Genomic DNA, 13,846 nt, shown 5'->3' on the forward strand with positions numbered 1-13,846 from the left:
AAAGGAGTTATCTAAATGACCTTAACCATAGTTTTAGTTATATCAACATAATCTTAGATAGAGCAATGATATTTAAAATAAGTAAGCTAGAAATTTCATATTCTATCACTTTATCTTAAATATGATTGATCCACCTAAAACTATAGTGATTTAACCCAAATTTAACTTCATTTACACAAACCTCTGTTTAATTAGTTATTTTCACATATAAGATAAATCACAACATTTAGGTGCTTGGTCTTGGCGTAATTTTTCTGCAATGGATTTGTCGAATTGGGTTTTGTCTCAGGTTAGAGGAAGGAATTCAGTCAAGTTTGTGGCTGGGTTATGGGGAGTGTGGAAGTGGAGAAACAATATGGTTCTTGATCAACATCAATGGCCTCTTCACGTTGCTTGGCAGAAGCTGAGTCTGGAACATGATGATTTTTTGCATGCTGTACAACCAGATCAGCTTTGCATTGGAACGGGACTGTTAAATAATGTTTGGCGGCCATTGTTGGATATTTTGATGAGCTTAACACGGATGGTAGTTATCGGGAAGCTGAGAATTGCATGGGTCGTGGGGGTTTTCTTCGTGACAGGACTGGGTGTTGGTTGGCTGGCTTCGCTTCCTTTGATGTTGGAAGTGGCCCCTTCACGGTAGAAGCAGCGGCGTTGTGGGTAGGGCTCCTCATGGCTTGGGATGTTGGGGGGACAGGGAAGCCTATGGGCCGAGGAGCAAGACCCCAAGAGATATCGACACCACATCTTAACCCAAAACCTTAATGCATTAGGTTTATGGGTCACATCTCTTATAAAGTCTTCTCATCACCCGTATTTAACCAATGTGAAACTCCAACTCTACACTTGAATTCTCAACAATCTCCCCCTCAAGTGCGAATCACCTCCACATTATCATGGTTCCTTCCACGGAAGCTTATCCACCCTTGCACCGCTGTTCGTCAACGGAACCCGCCGCCTAGCCACATTTCTAGGAAGACTTTTGACACAAGGAGCCATTATCATGGTCCAACGAACCATCGACTCTGATACCACTTGTTCGGGGAGACAGGGGTGCTCATGAGCCGAGGAGCAAGACACCAAGAGATATCGACACCACAACTTAACCCAAAACCTTAAGACATTAGGTTTATGGGTCACATATCTTATAAAGTCTTCTCCTCACCCATACTTAACTAATGTAGGACTCCAACTTCGCACTTGAATTCTCAACATGGGACCATGGCTATAGAAAGGTCTTGTGTGATGTAGATTGTGAGAAGCTAGTTATCATTCTAGAGGGAGTGAACCTGGATCGTGCTCTTCATCATTATTAGGGTATAATTCTGAAATATATTCTGGAAATTATGACTAGGGATTGGAGAGTGAGTGTGCATTAGGTGCATCAGGATAGTAATTCAACAGCGGATTGGCTTGCTAAGTATGGACATAGTCTTTTTTCCCCGTGTGTTCGTTTAATTAATCAGCCTGAGAGTGAGCTTCAACTTTTCCTTCTAAATGACTCTTTATGTGTGCCTTAGTTTTCCTGTTTCTTTCCTTTCTGTTGTTAATTTTGCAATGTAAAAAATAAAAAGTAAAAAAAATCCATCTAGTACGACAAAATTGAAATGAAAAAAAAAAGATGAAAAGAAAAAAAAACGTCTCAATTTAGTCAGAAAAATATTAAAGAATGTGGAAGGGAGACTCAAAGTCTTCCCTCACTATAGTATATACCAATCGATACACAGTCTGTCTTCCCCTCTCAGATTGAGATCAAATGGCTGAAATGGCAGTGTCGTTTGCTGTTGATCATCTGCTTCCACTGTTAACAGATGAAGCAACTCTGCTCAGAGGCTTGCACAGAGGATTTGGAGACATTAAAGATGAACTAGAAAGCATCCAAGCCTTCCTCAAGGATGCAGATAGAAGAGCTGCAGCAGATGAAGGAAGTGAAGGAGTGAAAACATGGGTGAAGCAAGTGAGACAAGTTGCTTTCCAAATAGAAGACATCATTGATGACTACTTGATCCATTTGGGACAACAACAACACCAGCAACAAGAGCATCAGCATGGATGTGCAGCTCCACTCCATAATATTGCTGAACTGATCATAACCTTGAAGCGTCGTCATCAAATTGCTTCTGAGATTCAAGAAATCAAGTCATGTGTTCGTGAAATCAAGGACAGAAGTGACAGATATGGCTTCCAACGCCAACAACAAGTATCAAGCAGCAGGGAAAATGCCAAATGGTATGACCCCCGAACAGCTGCTCTTTACATTGATGAAGCTGAAGTTCTTGGGTTTGAAGTGCCAAAAGATGAACTAATTGGTTGGTTGCTAAAAGGAAGAGCAGAACGCGCGGTTATATCAGTGGTGGGAATGGGAGGACAAGGAAAAACCACTCTGGCAAAAAAAGATTTTGACAACCACAAGGTGATTGCTCACTTTGATTGCCATGCTTGGATCACAGTATCTCAATCCTATACTGTAGAAGGATTGTTGAGAGACATGCTGCACAAGTTTTGTGGAGATCCTCCTCAGGGTATTCTTCAAATGGATCGAGATTCATTGATTAATGCAGTTAGAGACTACTTGCAGCAAAAGAGGTACGTTGTTGTGTTTGATGATGTGTGGAACAAACATTTTTGGGATGAAATTCAATTTGCTGTGATTGACAATAAAAATGGAAGTAGGATAGTTATCACCACAAGAAAAATGGAGGTAATCATGTCTTGTAAGAAATCTTCTCTGGTTCAAGTGCATGAGTTGCAACCTTTAACTCAAGAGCAGTCCTTGGAGTTGTTTTATAAGAAGGCATTCCGATTTGACTTTGATGGATGTTGTCCAGAAGAACTTACTGAGATATCTTCTAAAATTGTTAAAAAATGCAATGGATTACCACTAGCAATAGTAACCATTGGTGGTTTTTTATCTACAAAAGAGAAAAATCCATTTGAATGGACAAGGTTTAGTCAAAATCTGAGTTCAGAGCTGGACAAAGATTCTCATTTGATTGGTATAACAAAAATTTTGGGTTTTAGTTATGATGACTTGCCTTACTATCTAAAGTCATGCTTCCTGTATTTTGGAGTATATCCTGAAGATTATGAAGTCAAATCGGAAAGATTGATTCGGCAGTGGATAGCTGAAGGGTTTGTCAAAGAGGAAAAAGGGAAAACCTTGGCGGAAGTTGCTCAAGGATATTTAACAGAGTTGATCCATAGGAGTTTGGTGCAAGTTTCTTCAGTTAGCATTGATGGCAAAGCTGAAGGTTGTCGTGTACATGACCTGATACGTGAAATGATCCTTAAAAAACTTGAGGATTTAAGTTTTTGCAAGTTCATTGGTGAAGATGATCAGTCACGCTCAGCTTTAAGTGGGATAAGTCGGCGCCTATCAATAGCAACCACTTCCAATGATTTAATTGGAAATATTAGAAGCTCTCACATACGATCATTGCTTTTTTTCACAAATGAAGAATTACCTGAATACCTTGTCAGAGAAATCCCTACAAAATACAAGCTAAAGGTACTTGATTTTCAATTAAATAAGTTGACTTGTGTTCCTAAAGATTTAGGGAACTTGATTCACTTGAAGTATTTAAGCTTAAGGACAACAGGCATATGGAGTCTTCCAAAATGCATTGGTAAGCTCCAGCACCTTGAGACCTTGGATCTAAGGGGGACAAGTGTGAGAGACATACCAAAGGAGGTTAGCAAGCTTAGAAAGCTGCAACATCTTCTGGGAGATAGTATGTGTTTGGTTCAACTAAAAGATGGTATTGGAGGCATGACATCCCTACAAACGCTAAAGAAGGTGTATATAGATGAAGATGGAGGAGTGGATCTAATTAGAGAGCTGGGAAAGCTAAGGCTGTTAAGGGAATTGAGTCTGACTAATGTTAGGGGAGAGCACGGAAGCACTCTAAGTTCCTCAATAAATGTCATGGAACACTTGGAGAAACTACATATTCACACAACAATATCTGAAGAGATTGATTTGCATTTGATTTCACCCCCACAAAAGTTTCAGGATCTTTACCTGTGTGGGAAGATAAATAGATTGCTAGATTGGGTTCCAAAGCTACAAAATCTTGTAAAGTTGTACTTGCAATCCAAGTTGACTGATGATGAATCACTACAAAATATGTCAAGCTTGCTGTACTTGCATTTCTCATGTCGTTTACATTCATATGAAGGTGAAACTTTGTATTTTCATGATGGGGGGTTTCAGAAACTAAAGGAACTACACATTGCACACTTGCCTAAATTGAGTTCCATCCTTATTGATAGAGGAGCACTGCCTTCTCTAAAAATGCTTGAGTTAACGTCTCTCCCCGAACTTCAGAAGATACCCTCTGTCATCCAGCACTTGGACAAACTTGAAGTTCTCCAACTTAATTATATGAATGTTTACCCGAGCTCTTTTCCAAGTGGAGGACCAAGCATCGCCATGAAGCAGGTGGTCCAAGTAAAAATTCGCAGTTATGATCGCTCACGTGGATCCTATACCGAGGTCATTCCTTACTCAAGGAGTTAAAAAATCATTAAGTGTTCAACTCTGCAAGTATAAGGTGTGCTTTTTTCTTCCTTGTTCCAAATAGTTGCAAATGATATTCTTGGTAATGTCTGTTGTCTAATCATCTAAACACTGCAAGCTTTATCTAATTTCTAAATTAATTTCTCTACTTTTACATATAATATGTATTCTTTATTTTGTTCTGCACCAATCATTAGAGTTCAAGAACAAAAATATCTAATCAAGAATTCAAAATTATATGCATGTGTATGTTATTCTTGAGCCATCTCACCCCACCAAGAGCTATTTTATTGTGATCCTTTCACTGTAAATAGTCTAACCTTCGTAATTATCTTTTAAAATGCATGCTTTGCTCTGAATTGGTAGGTGATAATAGGCCTCGAGTCGAAGGCAATGGAAATGAAGACTCTCCACGTGAACTTTCACTGCATCTACATTATATCTTTCTGCTCTGTTTTGGCTGTTCAGTTCTTAGATAAAAAAAAAAAAAAAAAAACATGTGTTGTTTTTCTTTAATAATGGTATATGAAACAACTAAGTTATTGTGTGATTCAAGATATTTTGCTGTTGATTTGAGAATTGGCTTTCTGAAATGTATCATTTGTGTTATGAGAGCTTCTCTTTCTCCTTCATTGTTGTATCCATGCTTTCATAGTATGCTAACAAGATGTGAATTAGATATTCATGTTCCTACTCTATTCAATTACAGCAAGGTATAGTATTCAATTCGATGAAAGAAAATTACCAGTTTGTGAAAGTTAGAGGTAGAGATATAAGCCTAATATTAGAATCCACCATGAAATGAGGTTCAGCCAAGATTTTATTTGCCAATGACTTCCAACCTTCTAACTTACATGATGGTTAGGCTTCAACGTACAATTGTTGTGAAATCACTTCAAAGATGAAAGATGCAGAAAAAAATTGATTTGGCCCTTTCCGACAAATATTCAGTTACCCTAAAAAGGAAAAAATTGAGCTATAGACATTTCAAGACAGAGAAAGAAAATGGTATTAAATTATTAATAGGGTTACAACTTAAAACTGTAATTGCACTTCTTTTTTTATTCAGTTGTAACTGCACTCCCTGTATTTAGTCATTTGTAAAGACAGGTAATTGTTTCTTTCTTGATATCTTGAGCATTTTTAACTTGCTTTTCTTAATTGAAACTCTTGAACATCAAATGTGTATGTATAACACACTATATCCACTAGGAGCATGATTAACATAAAACAAGTTATTGAATACAAATGGTTTCTGATTTCTCTAATTCCTAATTTATAAACTTTACACTCTAAAATAGGATCCATAGAATATTTACAATTAAGTGATGCAAACAAAGAAAAAAAAGGCATGATATCTTGGTTCTCAATTAGATGTAGGGAAAATGTCCTTTTTGCATTTTCTCAAATTCTCACAGAATGAGGAGAAGGCTCTTTGCATTTCATCTGAAAGAGGGAGTTGAAGGGGAAGTGCAAAGGGAGGTGTATAGCTGTGCCTTTGCACACTTGTTTTGCTTGAAAGGGGACATGTTAATGTTAATGCTTGTGCTGATTGCTTCCTGCTTAGCCCTTCAATGATAAAAGAAAGAGCCCCAAAAGTGAGGCAATTCTGGACAAGTTCTTGAGGTGTACCTGGAGAATACTGGAGTATGAGTCATAATAACAATGAAAACAAGTGCAGAAAATCAAATTTAAATCTGCATATACTGAATTCTGAACTCTGCATCAAATCGCAATTAGAGACAAAACTGTCTCAGCAAACAACACCAAGGTTCATGTGTCTTCATAGATATCAAGTTATCAACAAGGAAAGGTATAAATATGCATGTTTTTTTGGTTAATATATAGGAATGTAATATGCATATGTTTAACAGACTATTTATGGCATGTTTGGTAATTCTGGTACTCAGAAGCGTCTCATCATAATTGATTTTGACTTTAAAATCAATTGTAGAAGGATTATCAAACATGTTGTTAGTCAATATAGGCAAATTGGCCTCCCCTTTATCCATCATTTTAATGGTGAGGTGCCCAAGAAGTTAGGGAATGTTTCATACAAATTAAAGGGTAATCAGTTCTTCAATTAACCGGTTAAAAGAGAAAAGGATACCAGGATAACTTATAGCAAGACCAGAGCAACATCCAGCAATCCCAGCATTAATAGCTGCATATATGAAACATCCACGTTATCAGTGATAAGAACATCAAACAACAAAAGTACCATTTTATGTTAAATGCTTTTTACCATCATCCTTTCCTCGAAGCCTTGCCAAGATGCAGACAACCAAACTATCAACTCCAGATAAAATTGCAAATGTCTAATGGGGTGGAGACATAAGATAACAGGTTAGTATCAATGAGTTAAAAACATGAATCAAAGAAAAAATTTGAACTTATTACATAGTAAAAAGCAAAACAGAAAGTAAAGGAGACTAATCTCTAAAATATATGCCTTTGCATTAGATCTTGCTTCTATAAGGGATTGTTTAAAGCCTTTCTTCTTAACCAATCCAGCACCTGCCAGTTAAAAAGCATCCTTCCGCACAATCAGAAAAATTGACTAACTACTGAAGTCTCAGAATTCCACTTTGTCAAGTATAATCAATCCTCTTCCAGGTTTCTACTGGCAGCTTAGATACATCAATATGTCCTTTATATAAGAGACAATTTAGTTCAAAAGTCTCATTTCCAAGTTACTAGTCAGGAATATATTATATAGATTAATTTCAAATTGGGAAATCTATGCAGCCTATTTAACCTCACAATCATCCACTCCCCCACCCCCACCCCATAGTTTCACATCACATTGAAGAGTCCAAATCCAAGAAAGTTAGTGTACTGAGCAAGTAAGAGAGATGATGGGAAAAAAATGGAAACTAGCTAGAAATGATAACACCACAAAAAGAAATATTTTCCTGTATACTGGACATTTACTTGTTCTCAAGTAAATTTAACAAAGCTGAGAGAGAGAGAGAGAGGACCATAGCCAAAGATGGAGCCGGTGAAGGCACCGCAAGCAGAGTTGGCAGCGAAGAAGAGAAGACAACCAGCAGGGCCTACAGGATTTGATGAATTGGGAGCAGATTTGGCATCACCAACCGGATTAACTGTTTCATTCAACGCCATAATTTTACAATGGAGTGAAGTGAACATGGTCTTGGTCTTGCATTTATTGGTATTGATAATGAACATTGCTAATCACAATCATAAATTAGCCAACTGCTATCTTGCATAGTAAGTATAAAGATTTAATAATGATGTTATGAGACTCAATCTTTGGCTTTGGACGTTATGTAATCCACATTGTCATTACCGCCAATCAAACTCTGAAAGTATAAAAACAAAGTTTTCTACAGAAACCAACCAAATGGAAGAAAAACAATGAAGTCTTTCTCATTCTTTTCATGAGAGTGCTAGCAACACATTCTTCCACACACACCATATGATTGATCCATTTTAAAAAATGACAAGCACATTTGTCTAACCTATTAAATTTGTTACTTTTGAAAAAATAAACCAATAAGATAGAGTGTGTTAAAATGTGTGTTTAAAAGAGTGTGTTGGTAGCAGTTCTCAGCATGAAGTATGAACTTGAAAATGTAGAGCCAGTTGGACATTCAAAACAAAATCATTCCTACAAAACAATCAAGTTGACAACATAAGCATGACCAAGAACGTTCTCCTTAAACAATAGAACTAATATTAGTTTAATTAAGTTCACAGATCAGCTAAGTCACAAGAATATTCTCCACTGGCAGTAGCACAAAAAATTTAAAAAAGAAGGATCTGAAGGGTAACTCAAAGTCTTCATCTCACTATTAACGTGCCACTAAACAAGTCTCAGGGAAAACAAAACAAATCCTTCTACTCACAAAACAGCAAAACAAAACAAATCCTTCTACTCACAAAACAGCAAAAGAAAAAAAAAAAATAGAGCAAGATGACAAATGGCAGAAATGGCAGTTTCCTTCGCAGTTAAGAAATTGCTTCCAGTGTTAACCAACGATGCAGTTCTTCTCTGGGGCCTCCCCATAGAATTTGCAGGCATAAAAGATGAACTAGAAAGCATGCAAGCCTTCCTTAACAATTCAGATACAAGAGCTGATGTAGATGAAGGAGACAAGAGAAGTTGTTAGAAGTCCCACATTGGCTAGAGATAGAGCATAGATAGTCTTTATAAGGGTAGTGCAAACCTCAACTCTTGAGCTAGCTTTTGTGGTTGAGTATAGGCATCCCAATTTCTAATATGGTATCAGAGCCTATCCTAGATCCATGTGTTGTTTGTTGTGGAGACTTCCCATATTTGGAGCACCCGTTGTTGTTGATCGCATGTTCCAGGTTGTTCAGTCCTGGACGTGAGGGGATGTGTTAGAAGTCCCACATTGGCTAGAGATAGAGCATAGATAGCCTTTATAAGGGTAGTGCAAACCTCAACTCTTGAGCTAGCTTTTGTGGTTGAGTATAGGCATCCCAATTTCTAATAGCAGTGAAGGAGTAAAAACATCGGTGAAGCAGGTGAGAGAACTTGCTTTCCGCATCGTAGATGTCATTGATGAATATATGATCCATGTGGAACAACAACATCAGCTCTATCTCCATCACATAGCGTCTGAGATTCAGGACATCAAGTCATGTGTTTGTCGAATCAAGGATAGAAGTGATGGATATGGATTCCAACACCAACCTTCTTTTGAACAAGAATCAAGCAGCACTCGAGGAAGCCAAAATGTTAAATGGCACGACCCTTGAATGGCTTCTCTTTATAAGGGTAGTGCAAACCTCAACTCTTGAGCTAGCTTTTGTGGTTGAGTATAGGCATCCCAATTTCTAATAGCAGTGAAGGAGTAAAAACATCGGTAAAGCAGGTGAGAGAACTTGCTTTCCGCATCGAAGATGTCATTGATGAATATATGATCCATGTGGAACAACAACATCAGCTCTATCTCCATCACATAGCGTCTGAGATTCAGGACATCAAGTCATGTGTTTGTCGAATCAAGGATAGAAGTGATAGATATGGATTCCAACACCAACCTTCTTTTGAACAAGGATCAATCAGCACTCGAGGAAGCCAAAATGTTAAATGGCACGACCCTTGAATGGCTTCTCTTTACATTGAGGAAGCTGAAGTTGTGGGCTTTGGAGTCCCAAGAGACAAATTGATTAGTTGGTTGGTAAAAGGAAGACGAGAACGTACTGTTATCTCTGTGGTGGGAATGGGAGGGCAGGGAAAAACTACTCTTGCAATATAAGTTTTTGACAACCATAACGTGATTGAAAGCTTTGATTATCATGCTTGGATCATTGTGTCTCAGTCATACACTGCAAGAGGATTGTTGATAGACATGTTGCAGCAGTTGTGCGAAGAAACAAAAGAGACTCCTCCTCAAGGTATTCTTGAAATGGATCGAGATTCATTGATTAGTGCAGTGAGAAACTACTTGCAGCAAAAGAGGTATGTTGTTGTTTTTGATGATGTGTGGAACAAACATTTTTTGGGATGAGATTCAGCTTGCTGTCATTGATGATAGAAATGGAAGTAGAATATTCATCACAACAAGAAAAATGGACTTCGTGATGTCTTGTAAGAAATATTCTCCTATTGAAGAGCATGAGCTGCAGCCTCTAACTCAAGAACAATCCTTGGAGTTGTTCTTTAAGAAGGTGTTCCAATTTGACTTTGATGGAGGTTGTCCAGAAGAGCTTCTTGATATATATTATGAAATTGTTAAAAGAATGCAAAGGATTACCACTAGCTATCGTGGCTATTGGTGGTTTTTTATCTACAAAAGAGAAAAATGAATTTGAGTGGACAAGGTTTAGTGAACATCAAAGTTCAGAACTAGAGAAAGATTCCCATTTGATTGGGTTAACAAAAAATTTGGGTTTTAGTTATGATGATCTTCCCTACTATCTCAAGTCATGCTTCCTCTATTTCGGAATATATCCCGAAGATTATAAAGTTGCGTCAGGGAGATTGATTCGGCAATGGATAGCAGAAGGGTTTGTCAAAGAGGATAAGGAGAAAACATTGGAGGCAGTTGCAGAAGGATATTTAACAGAATTGATCCACAGAAGTTTGGTGCAAGTATCTTCACTTACAGTTAATGGAAAAGCCGAATTTTTCTGTGTTCATGACCTAGTACGCGAAATGATCCTTAGAAAAGTTGAGGATTTATGTTTCTGCAAGTTTATTGATGGGTCACAGACAACCATAAGTGGAATAAGTCGACGCCTATCAGTATCAGCAACTTCCAATGATTTAATGGCAAGTAGTGGAACTGGAAGCTCTCATGTTCGGTCGTTTCTCTTATTCTCAAAGGAAAAATTACCTCAACACTTTGTAAGGAGTATCCCTTCAAAATACAAGCTGAAGATACTTGACTTTGAATCTACCCCTTTGGATCATGTTCCTGAAAATTTAGGGAACTTGATCCACTTGAAGTATTTAAGCTTCAAGAATACAAGAGTAAGAAGTCTTCCAAAATCCATTGGTAACCTCCAGAACCTAGAGACCTTGAATGTAAGGGAAACACTTGTGTTGACGATGCCAAAGGAGATTAGCAAACTTGGAAAGCTAAGACATCTCCTTGGTGATTTTCTGTCTTTGATTCTGCTAAAGGACAACAATGGAGGCATGGCATCACTACAAACACTAAGTAAACTGCAAATAGATCAGGAGGGAGGAAGAGGAGGAGAAGAGCTACTTAGGGAGCTAGGAAAGCTAAGGTTCTTAAGGGAATTGAGCCTACATGCGTTTAGAGGACTGTGGGGAGAACAAGGAAGCACTTTATGTTCCTCCATTAGTAAGATGAGACAGTTGGAGAAGCTACATATTGCAACAGAAGGTGAAGTCATTGATTTGCATCATTTTATTTCACCGCTACGCATGCTTCGGAATCTTTTCCTATGTGGGAAGATGAATAAAATTCCAAAATTGGTTCCAGAGCTCCAAAATCTTGTAGCATTGTACTTGGGATCCTACAAGTTAACTGATGAGCCATTGGAATCACTGCAAAACATGCCAAACCTGTTGTACCTCCATCTATTTGATCATTCATATGAAGGGAAAACTCTGCATTTTTAAGGTGGAGGGTTCCAGAAACTAAAGGAACTACACCTTGAACAGTTGCTTAGATTGAGTTCCATCGTTTTTGATAGAGGAACTCTCCATTCTCTGAAAATGCTAAGGCTAATGTCTATCCCCCAACTCAGGACGCTACCCTTTGGCTGTTTGGCATCCAACACTTAAAGAAACTTGAAGTTATTGATATCAGTGATATGTCAATTGAGTTTAACCAGAGCATTAGAGGACCAAAGCACCCCACCGCCATCAAGCATGTGCCCCTTGTGAAAATTCTCTCCTATGATCTCATAGAAGGATTCAAGAACGACGTTATTCATCACTCAAGGTGTGTTTTTTTCATCCTTGTTCCTAATTGCTGCATAATGATGATAACTTTTTGCTTAGGAGTTAATGTTTGTTCACACTCCAATTTTCCTTACACTTTACTGACTTAAGAAGAAAAAGAGAGAAATTAGTCATATGATATGTGATATGACACTAATAGGAAAATAAGAGAGAATTAGGAAGAGAAAATAAGATGAAATATAATGTAAAATGTGAATGTATCATAACTCTATTCTTAGTAATGTTTATTGTTGATCATCTAAAAACTGCATGCTTTATCTAATTCCTAAAATATCCTTACTTTTGAGTTTTGACTTCTTTTTTCTTCTCTATATTGTATGTTTTATTCTTTCGGTGTAATACATGTATTATTCATAGGAGACAATCATGTTTGAGTGGGGAATATTCACATCAGGGTAGAACTAGTTGTCCAAGCGGAGTTTTTTTATTCGTTAACTAGACTCAAATGTGAGACCTTGCTTATGGAGAATCAACACATATTGGTAATTCATACTTTATTCTCAACTTCAGTTTTATAGCACTCAATAGAAACAAGAAACAAAAAATTCAAATCAGCAATAAGAAATTGTTAAGGTTTTGTTTTGTGTAATCAAGAGCTATTTTTACTGCAATGCTTTCAATGTAAAGAGCATGTATTGGAGCTTATATAGTGTTCTTTCTTAAGCTCCAATAAACTCTAATAAGTCAGTATCCAAACGGTTACAGAGTCTCATCTTTATAATGCTCTTTAAAAACTTTATCTGAATTGGCAGGTGATAGGCTTAGAGTGAAATGGAAATTCAGGCGCTCCACTTGAACTTTCACTTCATCTTACTGCTTCAGCTTTGGCACTTCAGTTCTTAAATATAAAAAAAATGTGTTGTTTTTCCTTTAATAATGGTATATGAAACCTCTGCTTTTGATTTGAGATTTGAAATGCTTGTGATGTCCTATGTATGCACCATTTTATGAGAACTTCTCTATCAAGGATTATAAGACTTGCTTTTGTTTCTGTTTTGGAATAAGAAAAATGAAGTTATGATAAATTTATATGCTTTTCTAATGTTTCCTGAGTCCTAAAATCAATCATTTATTGCATCAATTTCACACGATTACATGAGTAATGATTTATACACACCTCATTTTTTCTTCTATCTCATTTCCACACATTTTTCTTTTTATCTCTCTCTACATTTCATGACACATCACACATCATATCACCCATTACTCTCATTTCTCTTCTTATTCAAGTGAGGTGGAGGTGGAAAAGATGTGTACAAAACATTATTGTGCGATTACCCCACTACGTGATTTAGTGTCTGTTTGGTTTTCAGTTAGGAAGTCTGTTTGAAGCATTGAAATTCGAGAACACGATTTTCAATGCACATTCAGCCAACGGAATACATTCGTTGAGTTGAGTGAATGACCCAACTGAAAACCAAACAGACTCTTATTTAGTGGTATTTTGACTATTTCTAAACATGCGCTTAGGAATTTGCATTAGGTTCACTCAAGTAGTAAGAGCTGTGATATATGGGTTGGGGAGGGGAAGATCTAGGGATCAATCCGTAAATTCTGTAATTTATTTTTCCAATGTAAAACCAAAGGAATTTGCATTATATGTTCCAGACTTATTCAATTACAATAAGGTACAGCATTCCATTGGACAAAAACAGAGTTGTGCTTGAACATTGTTACTGAACTTGCCAAAAACAGAGTTGTGCTGCCATAAATTGAGTTTCAGTCACTTTTGAAAGGCTTTCCATCTCCTTTACCTACAAGCATCCATTATCAAGTGAGAAATAGTGGACCCTTCACCATGTGGAGTGAGTCTACTTGTTAATGGATTTAATGCAACTTATACATTATAAGGAGTTACAATACATATACATCTCACTTTCTCTTCCATCTCATTT

At 37.2% G+C, this 13,846-nt stretch overlaps 2 protein-coding genes and 1 pseudogene across 2 annotated transcripts; 2 read left to right on the forward strand and 1 right to left on the reverse strand.

The window, feature by feature from the left end:
- The first annotated feature begins 1,608 nt into the window (after positions 1 to 1,608).
- On the forward strand, positions 1,609 to 5,131 carry LOC130724032 (disease resistance protein RPM1-like). The gene is made up of 2 exons (XM_057575192.1): positions 1,609 to 4,553; positions 4,886 to 5,131. Exon 1 carries the CDS (start codon positions 1,757 to 1,759, stop codon positions 4,517 to 4,519), a length of 2,763 nt encoding a protein of 920 aa, XP_057431175.1. The 5' UTR covers positions 1,609 to 1,756; the 3' UTR covers positions 4,520 to 4,553; positions 4,886 to 5,131.
- A 266-nt stretch (positions 5,132 to 5,397) lies between these two features.
- LOC130725342 (mitochondrial import inner membrane translocase subunit TIM22-3-like) lies at positions 5,398 to 7,645 on the reverse strand. Its single transcript, XM_057576580.1, has 5 exons — positions 7,501 to 7,645; positions 6,972 to 7,036; positions 6,765 to 6,837; positions 6,630 to 6,683; positions 5,398 to 6,151 (listed from the first exon to the last, which is right to left on the reverse strand). The coding sequence occupies exons 1-5, from the start codon at positions 7,643 to 7,645 to the stop codon at positions 5,886 to 5,888; spliced, it is 603 nt and encodes a 200-aa protein (XP_057432563.1). The 3' UTR covers positions 5,398 to 5,885.
- A 126-nt stretch (positions 7,646 to 7,771) lies between these two features.
- On the forward strand, positions 7,772 to 12,973 carry LOC130725343 (disease resistance protein RPM1-like; annotated as a pseudogene).
- The last annotated feature ends 873 nt before the right edge of the window (positions 12,974 to 13,846 follow it).

The sequence above is a fragment of the Lotus japonicus genome, chromosome 6 (assembly GCF_012489685.1).
Source record: "Lotus japonicus ecotype B-129 chromosome 6, LjGifu_v1.2".
NCBI classification, from domain to species: domain Eukaryota; kingdom Viridiplantae; phylum Streptophyta; class Magnoliopsida; order Fabales; family Fabaceae; genus Lotus; species Lotus japonicus.

What these genes read in the sequence shown, in the direction of transcription:
- LOC130724032 (XM_057575192.1), top strand. Translation starts at nt 1,757, where the DNA reads ATGGCTGAAATGGCAGTGTCGTTTGCTGTTGATCATCTGCTTCCACTG.
- LOC130725342 (XM_057576580.1), bottom strand. Translation starts at nt 7,645, where the DNA reads ATGGCGTTGAATGAAACAGTTAATCCGGTTGGTGATGCCAAATCTGCT. An exon ending in CGGCTCCATCTTTGGCTATG is followed by an intron (nt 7,037 to 7,500) that starts GTCCTCTCTCTC and finishes TTTAACTGGCAG; the next exon opens with GTGCTGGATTGGTTAAGAAG. An exon ending in TCTTGCTATAAGTTATCCTG is followed by an intron (nt 6,152 to 6,629) that starts GTATCCTTTTCT and finishes AGTATTCTCCAG; the next exon opens with GTACACCTCAAGAACTTGTC.